The 18307-nt window shown below is 45.2% G+C and overlaps 1 protein-coding gene across 3 annotated transcripts in view; it reads left to right on the top strand.

Annotated features, from left to right (window-relative positions):
- The window catches only part of GAPVD1 (GTPase activating protein and VPS9 domains 1), a 49412-nt gene that overhangs the window by 17422 nt on the left and 13683 nt on the right, over positions 1–18307 (top strand). The window contains exons 2-14 of one of the 3 annotated variants that reach the window (XM_059715754.1): positions 1991–2206; positions 2870–3713; positions 4600–4686; positions 5798–5932; positions 6059–6248; positions 9963–10123; positions 11498–11627; positions 12549–12674; positions 13585–13758; positions 14059–14193; positions 16603–16694; positions 17559–17678; positions 18194–18271. In XM_059715754.1, coding sequence (XP_059571737.1) covers positions 2022–2206; positions 2870–3713; positions 4600–4686; positions 5798–5932; positions 6059–6248; positions 9963–10123; positions 11498–11627; positions 12549–12674; positions 13585–13758; positions 14059–14193; positions 16603–16694; positions 17559–17648 — 2349 coding nt within the window. In that variant the 5' untranslated portion in view covers positions 1991–2021 and the 3' untranslated portion in view covers positions 17649–17678; positions 18194–18271. Of the gene's footprint in view, positions 1–1990; positions 2207–2869; positions 3714–4599; positions 4687–5797; positions 5933–6058; positions 6249–9962; positions 10124–11497; positions 11628–12548; positions 12675–13584; positions 13759–14058; positions 14194–16602; positions 16738–17558; positions 17679–18193; positions 18272–18307 lie in introns of those variants that run through there. The other 2 variants (XM_014603005.3, XM_019495316.2) reach the window with 2 other exon arrangements.

Consider the following 18307-nt stretch of genomic DNA (forward strand, 5'->3'; position numbering starts at 1 on the left):
AACAGGGGATAGGGATTTACCGTGCCTCAGCTGCGCTTTGTGCCTGCGGTTACACTAGTACAAGGGTGAGCAATTATTTAGGGTGGAGGGCCGCTTACCCAGTTTCGGCAAGCTGTTGAAGCCCGCATGGCCTCACAGGTCGAATCTGGCCCGCAGGCTGTATTTTGCCCACCCCTGCACTAGTGCCAGTGAGAAGTGAAGTGAAGCCACTCAGCTTACCTCTGAAAGAAGCAGGCTGCCTTGGTTGCCTCTTGCAGTGGGGTAGTGTGGCCCAGGGACAGTTACCCCAGAATAGCTGAGGCATGGCAAAATCCTCCCCCCTGTAATTGCTGGCACATAATTGCAAGCTCAGTACTTCGATGCAATCCCAGTTGAGGCAGTGACCCTTTGCCACACTCATTGCTGCTGGCTCCCTGAGCATGGCTGAGTGACGCTGGGAGGCAACGCTGTTCCGGGGCCCTCGAACAGCTTTCACAGGAGTGTCTCATTGAAGTGCCCGCTCCCAAGTTTTCCACTGCTCTAGTACATGGAAGGAGCTGGCCAGAACTGTTCCTCCCTCGTGTGGCTGCTGTGTGTGATAATAAGAGGAAAAGAATAACTTGGAGCAGTCTGGCATGCTTTGCATGCATTGAAGGCACAATACCTGGATCCGGTCAGATTTAAAATGTTGTCAGCCAGGATGGGTGCAAAGATCGTAGCTTTAAATATGAAACCAGGCAAGAAGCTGCTCTGGCAGAGCTTTCAGAGGCTGTGATCCTAACAAGGGCGGAGCAATGTGCTCAAGCTCCAGCAGTGTTGTGTATCCTCCTTAATGCCACCCAGTGTTGGGAGTTGGCAGCCCCTGCAGATACAGGCGCTAGCCCTGTGTGCACCTTCCTGAACGGAAAGCAGTGTTGTGGTGGTAAGAACAGGCTGTGTGTAAGCTAGCGAGCTCTGCCTCAGCAAAGTTGATTAGCCCATCCACAGGGCTGCAAGCTCCCAGTTGAGAGCCACTGCTGTGGTTTCTTACAGATCTTCATACTTGGCAAACGGCCTTTAACAGCTTTAGTTAGATCACCAGCACAGTGACAGGTTTTAAATAGCATGATGCTCTTTTGATTTATTTGGTCATTGAGGCCCATAAGGTGGATGCTAATCATAGCACTACCAGTGCTCTTGTCAGATGTAACCTCATGGGCTACGGTTTTCCTTGGTGTTCTGGTGGGGAAACTGAGCTTACTTTAGTTTGCGCTCTTGTTTATTGGTGTTCTGGCTTGGGGCCACAAGCACGTCCCTTTGAGTTGAGACACTGGAGGAGATCTTGCTGAATGAGTTGTACCCTTGAGCAGAAACTCGCTCTGAGCATGTTTCAAACGTTTCTTTTCAGTGTTGACAGTCATGAGTCTCTTTAGCATGGCAAGGAAGCCAAGTAGCGTCTGCAGGCTGAATTTTACCTGATGTAATATATTGCGTACAAAGGGGGCAGCTTTTGCTGCCAAAGGGTTGTTAGACGCACCTCTTCTGTGTTTTTTGTAACGGAAGCACTGTGCAAGTCCTCACATCATATTCAAAGGCATCTCCTGTCCACTGACCAGAGCTCTGTCAGAATGTATCTGCTCTCCCCCCTCCTTCCCCCCCACCTCCAAGTTCAAGCGTGTCGCCTGAGTGATATACAACATTGAAAGCATCTGTCGTGTACCTGGAACAGCCTGAATGATGTCACCAAATCCTGAAAGTGCCTGTGAGCAACCAAAGCCGCCTTATTATTCATCTGAAGTGCACCCAGGTCACCAGGATGCTAGCCTGGGATTTGGGAAACGTAGTTAGATACTGCACGAATAGGGCTGCATAGATGCTGAAGGTTGCCATAGGTCCTAACTACAGTAGTTGTCACTTAGTGGGTTATGATGTGTTGTTACCAGGTTTCTGATAATTTTTCACCGTTGAAATCATGTGTTAAGCACATGAGTTTATGCCTGCTGGATTCAGTTCTGCCCTTTTGTCTTTGCAGTGAGTACCGTGTAGTCTGGTAGCTCTCAAAGATGGTGAAGCTGGATATTCACACTTTGGCGCATCACCTCAAGCAGGAGCGACTCTACGTAAACTCAGAAAAGCAACTTATACAGAGACTCAATGCTGACGTATTGAAAACTGCTGAAAAACTGTACCGCACAGCATGGATTTCCAAGCAGCAGAGGATTAACTTGGACAGACTTATCATAACAAGGTGACAAATGCTTTGTGAAAAATTGATCTCCTGAGCTCTTGTGAATCCTGAGACCTCCACTGTACTTCTCAAACTTTGTGTGTTGCCTGCTCAAGGTGATTGCGATGACAGAACTGCCAATGGCTTTAAAGCCTTGCCTCAGTCTGTGTTGCCTCAAGTTTGCTTTTAAATGTGACATGGCCGTTGGTAGCTCAAGTGGTCTTTGCACAGGGTTGGACACAGGTACACTTTGGAGCAGTTTCAGAGGGGGAGAGGGTTTCAAAAGGGCAGGAGCTGTAGCTGTCTAATTGTTACCTGTGGACAAGCCAGGAGGCAGGCACACATAGCAAAACCATCTCCAGTGTACCTGGGCATGAGGCAGGGTTAAAGCTGCACCGTTTGTGCTACGCTTGTTTTGCTCCTGGCTCCCTTTTGGAAACTGCTCCAAATATACGTGTCCATTCCCTATAGGCAGGCTGCATGTCTTCTGATTTTGAATTTATAGGAACAAGCCTTGAATTTAGCTGTAGTTCCTGCATTTAGCAGTTTCTCAATTTAATGGATGCCATACCTTGTCCAGCAGGCTACCACTCCTGCGGATGGGGTTAGAAAGCCCCATTGTTCAGATTCAGTGCTTTTTTCCATTCAAAATTATCTAACTCATTACACTGTTTTCCCTTGAAGTGCTGAAGCCTCTCCTGCTGAGTGCTGCCAACATGCTAAGATCTTGGAGGACACACAATTTGTGGATGGGTACAAGCAGTTGGGATTTCAAGAGACTGCTTACGGAGAATTCCTGAACAGGCTTCGAGAAAACCCTAGGCTTATTGCTTCCTGTCTGGTTGCTGGAGAGAAACTCAACCAGGACAACACTCAGGGTGTTATCCACACCGTCTTTACCTCCATCTATGGCAACTGCATCATGCAGGAGGATGAGAGCTATCTCCTCCAGGTTTTACGGTACTTGATTGAATTTGAGCTCAAGGAAAGTGACAACCCCCGGCGGCTCCTGAGAAGAGGCACCTGTGCATTCAGCATTTTATTCAAACTTTTTTCAGAAGGGCTCTTTTCTGCAAAACTCTTCCTCACTGCAACACTGCATGAGCCGATTATGCAGCTGCTAGTTGAAGATGAAGATCACCTAGAAACTGATCAAAACAAACTGATTGAGCGGTTCTCTCCGGCACAGCAGGAAAAACTCTTTGGGGAAAAAGGCACAGAGAGGTTCAGACAGAAAGTCCAAGAGATGGTGGATTCCAATGAGGCCAAGCTCGTAACCCTGGTGAACAAATTCATTGGCTATCTCAAGCAGAACACGTATTGCTTTCCACATAGTTTGAGATGGATTGTGTCCCAAATGTACAAAACACTCTCATGTGTAGACAGGCTGGAGGTTGGGGAGGTGAGAGCAATGTGCACGGATCTTCTTCTAGCCTGCTTAATTTGTCCAGCAGTTGTCAACCCAGAGCAGTATGGAATCATTTCTGATGCCCCGATAAATGAAGTGGCAAGATTTAACCTGATGCAGGTATGATTTTTTTTTCTTTTCTTTTCTTTTCTTTTTTTTATCGCTCTAAAGAAATGAGGTGTTCTATCAGATCTTCTGAGTCTCTCCACTTTCTGATGCCACTGCTGTGTGGTAGTTCTGCTGTTCCTGCTGGGTCTGATAAGATGACAAATGCCAGTATTGATCTCTCTGCCATAACGGTATGCCTCTTCAGGAAATGTAAAGCTATTTTTTATAAAGTTGATTTCTTCTAAAAGGCACTTATTAATGATGTAATGCAGCAGGCGTACAGACAGTTATTTGTGTCACACAGGTATTGTAACAGGATTTACATTTGGTGGCACATTAAAAAGAACTGTAATCAGAGGAGTGTGCTTTTCAACATGTTAGTGAAATGCAAACACCCTTTTCAGATTAACTGAGGTTCAGCCTTCATTTCTGCTATATTTAGTATGAAGAATCAGAGCATTATTCTCCAGCATGTATTTGAATCACATGAAAGTAACGCTTAGCTCAACATGCAGCATTCAAGCAAGTGTGTGTGATGACTTTGTTAAATCTTTCTTCTAAGGCACCATTATACAGTTCTCACTGAATAGAAAATGGAACTTTACAAACAAAGCAATCCTTGATTTGGGAAAGCAAAAAAGTCCCAAACCTTCTTAGTAGTTGAAACGCTGTTCAGGTTTAGATAACTGCAAAAGCTTTTTGTGAAACTTCCCATTCAGACCGTTGACTCTGGACTGAGAATGTGAGAGGAATTGCTACCCAAAAAGTAATATGTAGAAAGCTTTATGTGCACTGAAAATAGAGTGCTTTCTTGCCCGATACTTACATTGTAATTCTACCATCGTGGTGTGTATTGCTTTCACTTCAGTGTTTGCCCTAATTGTTCTTCCCCTCTCAGGTTGGGAGACTTCTGCAGCAGTTGGCAATGACAGGCTCCGAAGAGGGAGATCCACGCATGAAAAGCAACCTTGGTAAATTTGACAAAGTAAGACTCAAACTACAAAATATTACTCGTGTCTTTGATGCTCTGCCCTTTTATAGCCCCACTCATCTGAGGAACTCAAAGCACTTTACAGGTAATCAAGCGGGTCTGAAGTGGGGAAGTGTTATGCCCGCTATATAGATCAGTAACCCAAGGCACAGGTTTAAGGAAGCTCTTTAAGACACACCTGGTTAGTGGCAGAGCTGGGAACAGTATCTAGAGCACCAGCTCGCCGTCGGGAATCTTGACTTCTAGACACATTTCCTTACTACTTGAGCAAGTGTTAAAAAACAGCAGCCTATAGTCCTTTTGGAAGTGGAGATATCAAGTGACTTACCCTGCTAAATCCAGGTTCCCTTAATCTGAGTTGAAGAGGCACAGCTCACTTCAGATCTAGTCTTTATCATTAAAAGTATGTTGAGGACTGTGACTTATTCCTGAGACGAGTGTCTGCCTGTTTGTTTTCCATAGCGCTCGTGCTTGGTTAAACGGTTTGTTTTTTTGTTAGTGTGAAAGATCCACAGTCTGGGGAACCTGAGTATAGCAGGGAAATGGTAACACTAACTGTGTAATGTGTTGTCAAATCCACAAAACAAACCAACTACAAAGAAATGTTGTTTTTCCTCTGATTTCTTTCAGTCTGTCTTGCTACTGGTAGCAATTCTAAGCAAACATGCAGTGAGGTGCGCATTTTCAAATGACTCTGCTTGCCCCTTTTTTCTTTTTGTTTGTAAGCTTTGCTCAATAAGTATCTGAGGTGAAGGCCGATTTAAAGGGGTGCTTGTTACTGGGAAGTGGTTTAAGACGGTTCCATGGGATGCCAGAAATGATAAGATAGTGTAAGCAGTAAGGAATTCAAGGTCTGCTTAGTAAGAGATGCTTTCAGATGTAGATAAGGAGCAAAGGGAGCTCTAAGTTTGGTTGCATGGTTTTATACTTCTGTGGCTTAAAAGATATTCAGTAATGTCATGTTTAGCTGTGTAGGCATACAAAAGAGAAGCAAAACTGATGTCCCCTTAGAAATAATACACATGCCTCTCTCTTGCTTTAACTTGCATTCTTCAGTAGTTTTAAATTGTGAAGCCATTCACAAAGGCAGTGTCTTTTCATGCAGAGCTGTGTTGCTGCTTTCCTGGATGTCGTGATTGACGGGCGCGCAGTGGAAACCCCTCCTATGTCCTCAGTTAACCTTCTGGAAGGGCTGAGCCGTACTGTGATTTATGTGACATACAGCCAACTTACTACTCTGGTAATGCACTCATTCAACGGGTAACTTTTTTGCCCTGCACATACGTGCTTAAGAGATAAATCAGTAGGTGTGATAAGTTATGTAGTTTTCCTCCCTAGTTTTTACCGACACTCCTCACTTTTGCAGGTGGGTTTTATGAGGAATGTGATGTTGAGTGATCAGCTGAGGGAAGATCGGATGGCTCTGGAAAACTTGTTGGCAAACTTACCCCAGAACAAACCAGGGAAAAGCAGCAGCCTTGAAATGACTCCTTACAGTACCCCACAACTGTCTCCGGCAACCACTCCAGCCAACAAAAAAAACAGACTGCCTATAGGTGAGAAGGTTCGCAAAATTCTTGGGGCGGGGGGGGAGAGGGGTTTTTGCATTAGACGTCCTGCTCCCTGGATAGGTTTTCTCTAGCACTGCTTCACTCCAAGATGCTCTTGGCATATTTCTTTGCAACTTCTCCATTTGATATGTAACTATAGGTGTTGTAGAGTCAGACTGAACATAAGGACAACACTTTTGGTGGGTCACTCTTGAGCAGGCCCCGTAGGCCACTTGTACACTTATATGTTTACAATGTTTTCCCGTACCTTGTTATAGTCAAGTCCTTCCACCAAAGAATTTTGTGTTTATCTTTGATAAACATGGTATAAAGAAAAGAAGTGAGAAGCAGAGATGAAGGGGAATCAGGTACAAGCAGCAAAAAGTATGGGTAGTTTTTTTTTGAGCTGAGCTAAAGCAAGGGCAGAAGGTGAGGAGGTAACACTTGGAGAAGGCAGCTGATAGAAACGGGTTTTGGTTAAAGACAGAAAGGGAAGGCAGGCAGTGTCATCCTAGGTGCACAGAGCAATAAGGCAACTAGAGTGAGCAGGTGATTGGGCACGATGAGCTGCAGTGGAGTTGACAAGTGAAATGTAGGCAGGGGCAGTGCCCTGTGAATGCTGGCAAGGAAGTGAACACACATTCAGGGTCTTAGGTGGCAAGAAGGAACCAGTGAAGTGGAGGCTGGGAAGGATGTGGTCAGGACAAGAGGACCGATGGTGCTCACAGTGCCCCTTATGCCTTGTAGAGCGGGGAGAGAGGCTGAGGAAGGAGATGCTACAGGCCTGGTAAGACACCTGTGGTGAGGACCGGGGCTGGCTTTAGGCATTCTAGATCCATCAGGAATGAGCACAGAATTTGACAAGCTGCCTGGAATGGGAGGAAGGGAGACGACTTTCAGTGGTGGTGAGGATAACGGGCTTGGAAACAAGGGGAGAGGAGTCTTCAGTGTGTAGGGGAGCAGCAGGAGATTTGTGAGAAGCTGCTGGAAGAGGGGAAAAGATGGGAGTTTGTGCCGAGCAAGTTAAATTCAGGTGAGGAGAAACCTATTCGACATTGCTGTGGGGAAAGTGATGGGAGCCACAGAGAGCGTGGACAGTCAGGGCAGGACGGACAGGGCAGAACTTTGGGAACATCAACATGGAGGAGGAGGGGGTGCATGCTTTCTGCGGTGACGTGCCCACCAGCGAGCCGTGGTGCATTCTTCACAAAGGCTGCAATTTCAGGACCGTGATTCTTTGCAGCTCAGTGGTATTCCATCCCAAAATGTGACTCTTCCCTCTGGATCCAAAAATACTGCACTTGGCTTTAGTGTGTGCTATGTGACTCTGACTTGGGACATAGCATTTAGTATTAATGTGTAACACTGGAGAAGAATAGAACATTTGAAGTAGTAAAGTGAAGCTGGCAATCACGAAAGCCTGCCATTGGTGTCCCATTAACCTCTAGCTCCTCATGCCACTTTTGAACTGTTCTAGGTTTACACTACCAGAGTGATGGCTTGCTTGCATTTATTTTACAGCTGAAAATATTTCTGTTCAAAAACCTGATTTCTGTTTCGTTTTAATGCTGTCGGAACCCAGGACAACAGTTGGCAGCCATGACTGCCTGGGACACTTCTGCCACCAATCTCTCAGCTCACATAACGCTAGTCACCCCGTTTGGTGGGTACTGCCCTCTTTCCCTTCGTCCTCTCCATGAATTTTATTTCTGTCATAAAACCATGCTATGTGTGCATGTCTCTGATTTACTTTGTGCTGTGAGCATCAAGGCTTCTGGTCCATGGTGAGGGCTACTTCCTGCTTGCGCAAGTAGCTGGAAGTGCAGTAACCTGGAAGTATTGCTTCCCATTGACAGGTTCGGATTTGCCCAGTTGGCCTCACTTCCCATATTCCACCTCAGGAAACTGGTCCCACATTGCTATCTTTCAGGAGCCTTGGGTTCCAGATTCTGTCTGTGGGCTGTCAGGATTGGGGTGCGGGGGAGCCGTATTAGGAATACTAAGGAATCATTCCATCCTACAATCATGTTCATCTGCAGTGTGTTGTCATTTCCCCATGAAGTAACACTGGGGCCTGAAGCTGGAGCCTGCTGCAACGTCCTGCAGCGCTGTTTGATAAGGAGCTCTCTGATGGAAGGTGTGGTCCCCCGCTGTTCTGAATGCTTTATTCCTGTAGCTGGTGGCTGCTCTGAACAGAGAGGAACCATCCAAGGACGGGCCTAAAGGGACTTCCTGTTTCATTTATGCATTTACAGTAATTATCAAGCAGCTGCCTAGAGAGGCAAAAAGGGGGTTACCCATCTGCGCATAGTATTACTTCCCCAGGGAAGCCCGAGATTGTTTCGAACCCTTTAAAGAACAGGTGACTTCTCAGACCTCTGAAAGCCTTCAGTAGTGCTGCTTTGCAGCCCGACCTGGCGTGGTGCTGTGCCCCGGCTGCTTCTCTTGGCTGCACTGGGAGGTGCTGAGCACCACCCTGGACTCGGGGCCTTGGTTTCTTCACAGTATGGTATCTTTGGCTAGGAGGGTTTTTAAAAGACCATGTTGTTGAAGCAGCTGTCTCAACAGCATTCCCTGACCTGGTGCCAGGGTGCCTCCCCTGCCAGTGACAGGGGAGCGTCTCCCATGAATTCTCTGCCGATTATCATAGGCACTTAGAAAGGGCAGCAGCTGAAGTGTGTTGAGTAGTTATCGCTGATACCTGACATAGTTGAGAGTGTTTGCTAGAGAACGCCAAACAACTTGCATTTATTTGTAGTGGAGAAGCTCTCCTCCAGTCCCCAGGAAGGTCTGGGGCTTGGGGCAATGTACAAAGAGTAGAACATGGTCCCCAGACAGCTTATAATGGTGTTGTCAGTGCTTGTACTTGATGAAAGAAAGGCTTGTGCAGACTCAGTCTGATTGGATTCCTGTTTGGAATTACAGACAGGATGCTCATGTTGAGAGGCTCAAGCCGTGTTTTGAAGAAATCCCTCCCTTTCCACATGGTTTATGATCAGAGCCCTAATCTGTAAGAACCCCAAGCCCCCCTCACTGGCAACAGTTGGGCTTTTAAGTTTCTAGGCCTGTTGATTTCCAAAAGGCCCTTCCAGGGGCACTGAATGCTTCCTTACACAAATGCAAGGTTATGCCTTTTCCCAGACATTCCTCTCTTGTCTATCCCAGTCTCATTGAAAAGCACCAAGAAAATTTTTCAGCATATTAATGCAAAATAAAAGGTGCCTTCAGCTTAGGAGGTGAAGTTGATATAGCTGCCTTGTGGGAGGGGTGAACAACCAGGCACTGGTTCAGAAGTTCCTCAAGCATGGGAACGAACCTGCTTTTCTTCGGGTTCTCTTTGCAATGGTACAGAAGGAGCAGGAGTCTGTCTTGAGAGGAAAAGTGAGTGCAGATAGCTTAAAGAAGAGCTGTTCTGGCCACCTTAACAGGGACATCCCTGGGTGAAGGAAGAGGCTTGGCACACGGATGCGCTTTAAACCCTGAGTCGGATATGTTTCCATAGCTTGGTCTTGAAATACCTACATCTCACATGTCCCAGTTTCAGTTTCCACCTCTCAAAAATGTAGTTGCAAGCTGTTCATTGCATTTTGTCCGTTCTGTGACCTGCACACCTGACTCTGTGCTTCGGGATCTCTCTGGCATCAGCAGAGCCAGCTGAGACTGTGTTTTGCCTCTTAGTGCTATGAGAGTTTCAATGTTTATTTTTTAAAATGTCATCAGCGACTCGAAGCAGAAGCAGAACAAACATTCAGATGGACCAGCACGGAGACCATGAGGGATCCTCCCAGGAGACCATCCCAGAAGTCCAGCCAGAAGAGGTGCTGGTGATTTCTCTGGGGACAGGCCCACAGATTACTCCGGGTATGATGTCAGAAAATGAGGTATGCACACGTTGCCAGATACAAGGCCTGTTTTGCAAACATACACTCTGCATTTCTTAAACTGTGAAATAATACTTAGGTGGTGTCACAAACTAAAGCAAGGTGTTCTAGAATTGGGGCTAAACCCTTCATCTGTTTCACCACATTTAGGGATTGTAGAAGTCACCCAAACAGTAGACCCAGACCAAACAGGGAGGAGTGCTTCTGTCAGTTTGTGACCTATGCATTTTCCTCCCTAATTGTGGGTGGCATGCAAGTGCTGCATTGCATGTCCCAGTTACAGACTCCTGAAACATGGGATTTGGAATGGAAGTGAAACGGCATCACCTATCATTGCAGGAGGGGCAGTGTTAGCACAAGAAGAGTTAACAGCTCCAGCCTAGAGAAATGTTGCTCCACGATATGGGTTGGGAGCTCACTTCAGTTGTCGCATCCGAGCCCGTAAAGCAAATGCACCGGGATTATATTATCCATGTGTAATCCACTCATTATCTGCTTGGCGAAAGGCACAGACAAATTAAAGTCCAGTGGAGTGCACTGAGAATGAGTAGAGGTCTGGGCAGTATGATCTATGAGGAAAGGCTGTGAACTGGGACTGTTTAGTGGGGAGAGGAGAAGATGGCGGGGGAGGATTGATGTCTTGAAAGAATTGAAGTGAGGTTATATGGAGGATGGTGATGGTTTATTCTGTGTGGCCACAGAGGACAGGACAGGAAGAAGTGGTCTCAGATTGCAGCAAGGGAAATGTAGGTTGGATGTTGGGAAGAACCATCTCACTGGGGATGCTTAAGCATTGGAACAGGTTGTGGAGAGAGGTGGTGGAATCGCCGTCCTTGCAAGTTTTTAAGAGCAGGTTGGACAGACACTTGACTGTGGTGGATGGTTTAGGCAGGGGTGATCCTGCCTTGAGCAGATAGCATGACCTCTTGAGGTCCCTTCCAGCTCTACTCACCTAGGACGTGACATATATGTAATTGAAATGAGAAAGCGGCGTACTTCCTTGAAGTGCATTGCTGTCTTGCTCAGTAATTCAGATCTCCTTCCGTTAACATGCTGTAATTAGCAATTTCCCCACAGTATTATGGTGCTGCGAAAGTGAAGTCAGGTGGTGATTCCATTATCATTTACTGCATGCCTACATTTTGCCTGTTGTAAAACCTCTTCAGGCTTTGACTTTGCAGAAAATGGCTCTGCCATGATTCATGTGAATATTTTTTAAATTTGAGATGGTGGAAATTGCTTTTGCTCATTAAATTCTAGAGATGATCCTTGATCATGTGTGTGATTTGACTCGCTGTTAAATAAAACTTAAACCACTTTCCTGGGTCAATTAATATTTATTTTTCTCTACACCCCTCACCCCCAACCCCTCAGGTCTTAAACATGCAGCTTGCAGATGGAGGACAAGGAGATGTCCCTGTTGATGAAACCAAACTCCACGGTAAACCTGATAAAACCTTGCGCTTTTCCCTCTGCAGTGATAATCTGGAAGGAATATCTGAAGGTGAAGGGTTACTTAAGTATTGAAGAAGTTTTGTGTGCCAGATTTTAATTATAAAAGGAGCCTCTGTTAAATTAGCATCTCATCTTTGCCATTAAAGTCTGTATCGTATCCTCCCCCCACCCCAAAAAAAAGCTAGTCTTCATTTTTAGGCATAAAACATATTCTTGATTGACATAGACATCCAAGGGCCTGGGGATAATTTGGACCAGGAGGAACAAGTTCAATATTGACAGCATATTTAAAAATAAATAAATAAAATCTTTGCCACAAGTGCACTAACATGGATCATGCTACTCTGAGATGCCTCAAAGTTTCTAATGACCAAACTTCTATTTAATCCTATTTTCAACAATTTCTGTATGTTTCAAAATGTCTCCTAGGCTGCTAACAGCTCCTTTTGCCTGGGTATCACACACAACAAACAGCGTTTTAAAGAGGCTTCTACGAACTATTCAGATGTCTCACGAATATGCATTATTTCATTACCTTCCATGATTAGTTTATTTCTCTCCTTATTTTGTCGCATTAAAACGGTATTACGAGAGAACAAATCATTGCAAAGGCTGTGTTTCAATATTTGGTAAAAGGAAGCATGCTAACTTCGAGATGCCAACGTGTGGTAAAGTATTTGTGGAAGAATTAGTATTGTGTGGCACTGAACGTGTAAGATGCTATTTACACGAAATGCAGAGTGTTCTGGTTTCAGTTCTACCAGGTGATTTGAATGCTGGTATTGAACATATTTCTCATCGGGGCAGATATTTGAGTCCAGAAGTTCAGTATTGAACACGAATGGCTAATTTGCAATGAGAACAGCTTGGGAGTTTGTTTTGAATAACAAGTTGCACCTTCTATTGTTTAGACTCTGAGTTTGGAAAAGACTTTGCAGATGCAAGTAACAGGAAAATCCATTTTCAACAGGTCCTTCAAATCGTTCCAATTCTGTGTCGTCTTTGGATCTGGAAGGAGAATCTGTCTCGGAGCTTGGGGCAGGGCCGTCTGGAAGCAATGGCGTTGAAGCGCTGCAGCTGCTGGAACACGAACAAGGCAGGTGCTAAAATTCTAATCAAAGTGACGAGTGCTGCTGTAGACGTGGACTTAGGAGTCTGACGCGTCTGCAGTGAGTTAGATGGGTAAATGGCTCTTCTACACTGAAAGGCAAGGATGTTTGGGGGGGTTGTTTTTGTTTTTTTATCAGACCATCCGTGTTGGAGGAGACGAGCTTTCAAGCACGCAGTGCTTTTCATCTCTGTGTGTTTTACGTGTTTGCCTATCTCACGTTTCATTGGAAAACAACAGCAAAGTTGTGTCCGTTCTTAGAGAAACGAATGTGTGGTGTATTCTAAGACCCCTGCCATTATAGTGAAACATTTGTAGATGGTGCTTTCTCTTCCCTGATTGTCGAACTGTAGAGACTGGAAAGGTTAAAATATTTAGGTCTATTCCTCGTTGATTCCTGAAAATAAACTTGCACAAAGGACTCTGTCCTCTCCGGTTTTAAGTCCCTTAACTGATAGAAAATTAACTTCTTTCCTTGACAAGATTATTCCAGAAACTTCTATCTCACTTGGTTAGCCAGGCGTTGATGATATTCTGGCCAAAATTCAGATTCGTATTATCCCATTACTCCCAGTTCAGTTCTTCCTTTCTCCATTTGTGGTTGTAGGTGGCCTCCATAACTTCTTGACTCCTTGTGGGCCAATACTTGTACATTTTGAATTTTTCCTCTTTATTTCTCAACTGTGACTCAGTGTTGTCATACAGCATGTATTTAATGATAATTACAATGATTAGGGTATTCAAAGTGCTGCACTTTCCCTAGTTACTTAAATCTCTTGTTACCAGACACTCGGCTCTTTCTCTCTGTAACGTGCGCGCTAGTTTGTTGTACACTTTTCATTAGAGGAAATTGGAGAAGACTTTTTCAAAAAACTGTAAAAACTTTTTATTTTTACAGCCACGACTCAAGATAATCTTGATGACAAGCTCCGTAAGTTTGAAATTCGTGATATGATGGGACTGACTGATGATAGGGATATATCAGAAACTGTGAGCGAGACCTGGAGCACGGACGTCTTGGGCAGTGACTTCGATCCAAATATTGATGAAGACCGTTTGCAAGAGATTGCAGGTAACGGGTGGGGGAGCACATCAAGGGCAGCAAACTTCCTTCAGCTTGTCACAGCAGCAGGGCGAGAGCATCTGTAAATCTGCATCTGTAAAGGATCTGACACCTGCATTGTTAAACATGCACTGTTTTGTAGGACAACTTCAGACCCATCCTATGCTTCTAGCGGTGGCTTTCCTGTCTTTTAATCTGTTTTTGTGACCCCCATCACTGCTTAATGCAGGATATGAATGATCTGTTTGCTCTCCCCTTTCTTATCATCCCTGCCTAACCCTTTGCTCCCCCTTGCTTGTTCACGTGCAGCCGCAGAGAGTATGCTGGGCAGCTTGCTGTGTTTGCCAGGTTCGGGATCCGTGCTGCTTGATCCCTGCACAGGTTCAACCATTTCGGAAACCACCAGTGAGGCCTGGAGTGTGGAAGTGCTGCCAAGTGATTCAGGTGAGAATCCTGCGCCTCATCCTTGGGCTGCTCTGTAACATGAACTGAAAAGTCCTTTTCTGTGCCTTTGTTTGGAGAAGTGTTTCGCATGCATTGCCCCAAAATGTGCAAATGTTACCTTGGTGTCCAGTCCAAAGTCCGCACATGCCAAACAGTTAATAATTATATGATGGTCCACTTTTAAGCAGTGGTGACAGCGTATTTAAAAATAAAATGAGGAGAGCCTGTAGTATTTGGGTGTCATTCTTTACAGCTGTTGGGGGGGAGGGGTCTTTAAGATTAATTGGCATGGTGGTTACAGATACCAAACAGATACTCACATTGCAATAAAAAGCTGGGTTTTTTGCTCTCCTGTTGGCATTAGGAGCACATGGTAAGGCAGCAGAAGAGTGAGTGCTGGCCAGGGGGATAGCAGATGTTCTCTGGTGTTCTGGGGAAAGTCGAATGTGGGCAGAGGGACTCAGTTTACTGTTGCAGACAGAAGTAGTTATTTTCATAACTCTGTCTTAGTGTCCAAGAGCACAAGAGAAGATCTTGTATGACTGGGGTGGTTCTCTGGCTGTGTTCTAAAAGAACTGTTCAACTACACATCTTCCACTATAGATGAATCAGGAAGAGAATGTGGCCTTTTTGGAGAAACTACAGGAACATCTAAAGGCCAAGATCTGTGGTAATGAGGGAGGGACTTCAGTTGCCTGGCTGTATGTTGGAAGAGCAATACAACAGGTCACAGCTCATAAAGTCCTTGGAATGTGTTTGAAAATAACTTTTTTTTCAAAGGGGAACAAATCTACCAGAAGAGCAACTGCTTTAACTTTTTGTTTCTGACCAGTAAGGAGGGTTGGCTGAAAAACTGAAGGTGAAAAGCAATTTAGCTGCAAGCAGCTGTAGAAGGATAGAGTTCTGTAGCTGAAGAGAGGGGAGAGCAGCAGAATGTGGGTAATGGATTTAAAAAAAAACTTGACTTCATCAAATTGAAACCCTGCCCACCAGGTTCTCCCTTGGAAAGCTAATTTAAGAGATGAAGGGACACAAGTGAGCTGGCAGTCATTGAAAGGGGCTGTATTAAAGGCTTAACAGCGGACTGTCTTGATGGGCAGGAAAGATAGGAAGCACAGTAGGAGACCATTATGGCTGAATCGAGCTCTTTAAGGACTTAAATCAGAAGTGGGAACAAAGGCACAGGACTAAGTGGGAGTATAAAGGAATAGCATAGGCATGGAGAGGTACAATCAGAAAGGCAAAGGCATCAAGGTAGTTACAACTAGGAAGGGGACGCAAAATGTAGCAAGAAAAGGTTCTATAAATACATGAGAAGAAAGGGAATACAAAGGAAAGCACAGGCCCAGACCTCACGAAGAAGGAGAACAAGCAAAAGGTGGGATAGAGAAAGCTGCTGTTATCTTTTGCTTCAGTCTTCACAAAAAAGGTTAACCAGGTAGTTAAAACTAATTATAACAATACAATAGGAGTGCGGTCAGAACAGAACAGGATAAAGAGCAAGTTATTTGTCAAACCCATTTTTTACATACTAAAGGGATTAGCCTAAGCAATTTATGAATAAGGAGTGATCATCTTTGAGAACTCATGAAGCATGGGGGAGTCCCCAGGTGCTCGGAGGACAAATGATGCATACCTTTAAAAAACCAGGGAAACAGAAAGACTGAGGGAATTATAGGCCAGTTACACTGTGTCCAATATCCAAAGAGACACCAGAACAAATTATTAAACAATTTATTTAAAAGCACATAAAGGATAGTAAGGTGAAGAAACAGCTAGTGTGGACTTGTCAAGAGCCCTGTGTCTCATCAGCTTCACTTCTTGCTTTTCGTGACAGTTAGACTAACAGATAAGGGGAAGCTGTAGCTCTGATACGTATTGGCCTTAGCTTGGCTTCAGATATTGTCAAAAGCAAACTATTGAAATACAGTTGGATTAAGTTGAGAAGATATCTGCTTAATTTTGTAGTAAATATGATTTAGATTGTGTGTTGGAAAGGCTTTCTAGGGAGAAGGGGAGAGTGGTACGGGGGGGGGGGGGGGGGGGGAGACTGCTTAGGGAGGTGGTGGAATCCCCTGCCTTTGAGAACAGGTGAGACCAGCTTCCATTGGACATGCCTGGTTGTCCCCATCCTCCCCGGGTCCCCCTGGTCTGCAATCCATCACCTGTGGCTAGGAAACAAAATAATGTGTTTGTGAGTGAAAGCACAGATGTGACAACATCCATGTGGATAAAGGAGTGTGTGTACTGTCCCGCCTGCTGTGCAGCAGTGAAGCTGGTGACAGTTGTGTTACCGTTCCAGAAAGCCGGCAGCGTATTGTGTTAAGATCCAAATTCCCATGTGCTCTTCTGTCTGAGAGTTTCCAGAGCCTGTGGTATCAGGAAGTACTGTGCTTTTTCCCTATGTAGAGGCCACAGACCTAAAGCAGGAAGAGAGACTACAGGAGCTGGAAAGCTGTTCTGGGCTGGGCAGCACCTCCGATGACACGGATGTGAGGGAGGTCAGTTCTCGTCCCAGTACACCAGGCCTCAGCGTCGTGTCAGGTGTGTCTGTATTTCCAGGAACAACTATTGCCTTGCTAGGAGATGAGCGGTGCGGGCTCTGCCATGCGTGTTAGTTGTAGAGCCATATTGAAGTTCGCTCTCCAGAACGTTGCTGTTTGTGTTTGTACCCCCTGCTCTTCCTCCTGCCCGAGGGGGCTGTCAGACAGGAGCAGGGACTAGTAGTAGAAGGCTGAATTTAAGAACATCAGGTCACGGACACTGGTCTCCAGTTTACTCGTTCCACCTTGTGTGGCCCACCTCTCTGGTCTGCCCCGACACCTCATTTACATTTCAAATCCTAGATTTGTACAAACCAGCCAATCTGAACGTGATCCATGGTCCCATAAGAGGCCTCATAACATCAGAGTGTATCCTAGGATCTTTTTCAGTGTGTGAAGAAAAAGATGCAAGTAAAAGGTTACAAATCTTTATTGAAGCAAAACTCCATCCCAGAGTTGGGGCTCTCTTCCAAGAAAGTCTAGCTGCTACTCCTGTGCCTGCTTCCTTTTACATGTGAAGTTAACACAAGCCCTTGTGTTACTTGGTGTTTAGCTTAGGCTGCACATGCTTCTTCCCCAGCCCTGAAGAAGGGCACTTGGTGCCCGAAAGTTTTTCCAACATCTCTCCCAACTATACAGTTGGTCCAGTAAAAGATGCTGCCAAATAAACCTGGCGAGCTGCTGTCTGTCAGGAGCTCAGCATTTGGGACTTAGCAGCAAGAACACACCAGGTTATTGCAGCAGTCGTGGGAAAAGTATGCAGGAATCTGAAGACATCCTCTTCTCTCAGACTCTTACAGACCCTCCTTTTCTTATTGTAAGGTATTAGTGCCACGTCAGAGGATATCCCCAATAAGATTGAGGACCTTCGATCTGAATGTAGCTCTGACTTTGGTGGAAAAGATTCTGTGACAAGTCCTGATATGGATGAAACAGCTCATGGTAAGTAAGGCATCTGCCTAGGAAGTGAGAAAGAGAACTTCTGTTGCCAAGAGCTCATCAAGAAAAAGAATTAACTTTTCCTTCCTAGTTCTTTTCCATTGACAGGTTGTATGTCTGGTGTATGAAAAACAGTTCACCTTCTCCCCGTATTTGTTTTTTCTGAAATCCTTTTCTGTGACCAATGGGAGTTCCTAACCTGCTGTCTGGGGCCCAAGTCTTAATTCTAAGTTCATTGCTTACTAACTCTGTCCGGTCCACACTCTTGTACTTGGAACTCTCGCCATGCTCTTGATTGCAGGTTTTTATAATAATCTGACTTTGATCTTTTCAGAATGCTAATTAGGTGCTTTTGCATCCGTTCCTTTTCAAGCGTTTCAAGCTTTATTAAGTTTGTTTGCAAAAGAACACCACTCCTGCCTGTTCTGTTTTGGTGGGTGTGCATTTTCAGTGTGCTGCCCTCGCGACTCTCTTAGTGAACAGGGAGTAATGCTGACCCACTTCGCATGTCGTTTCAGGAGCCAGTCAATTGACTTCTCCCCCTTCTCAAACGGATTCTTTGCTGGCGCTGTTTGATCCCCTGTCATCAAACGAAGGTATATTGTAAAGAGTGGGCAAGACTTGTTTTAAGA

Source organism: Alligator mississippiensis, chromosome 12, assembly GCF_030867095.1.
Source record: "Alligator mississippiensis isolate rAllMis1 chromosome 12, rAllMis1, whole genome shotgun sequence".
In the NCBI taxonomy this organism is placed as follows: domain Eukaryota; kingdom Metazoa; phylum Chordata; order Crocodylia; family Alligatoridae; genus Alligator; species Alligator mississippiensis.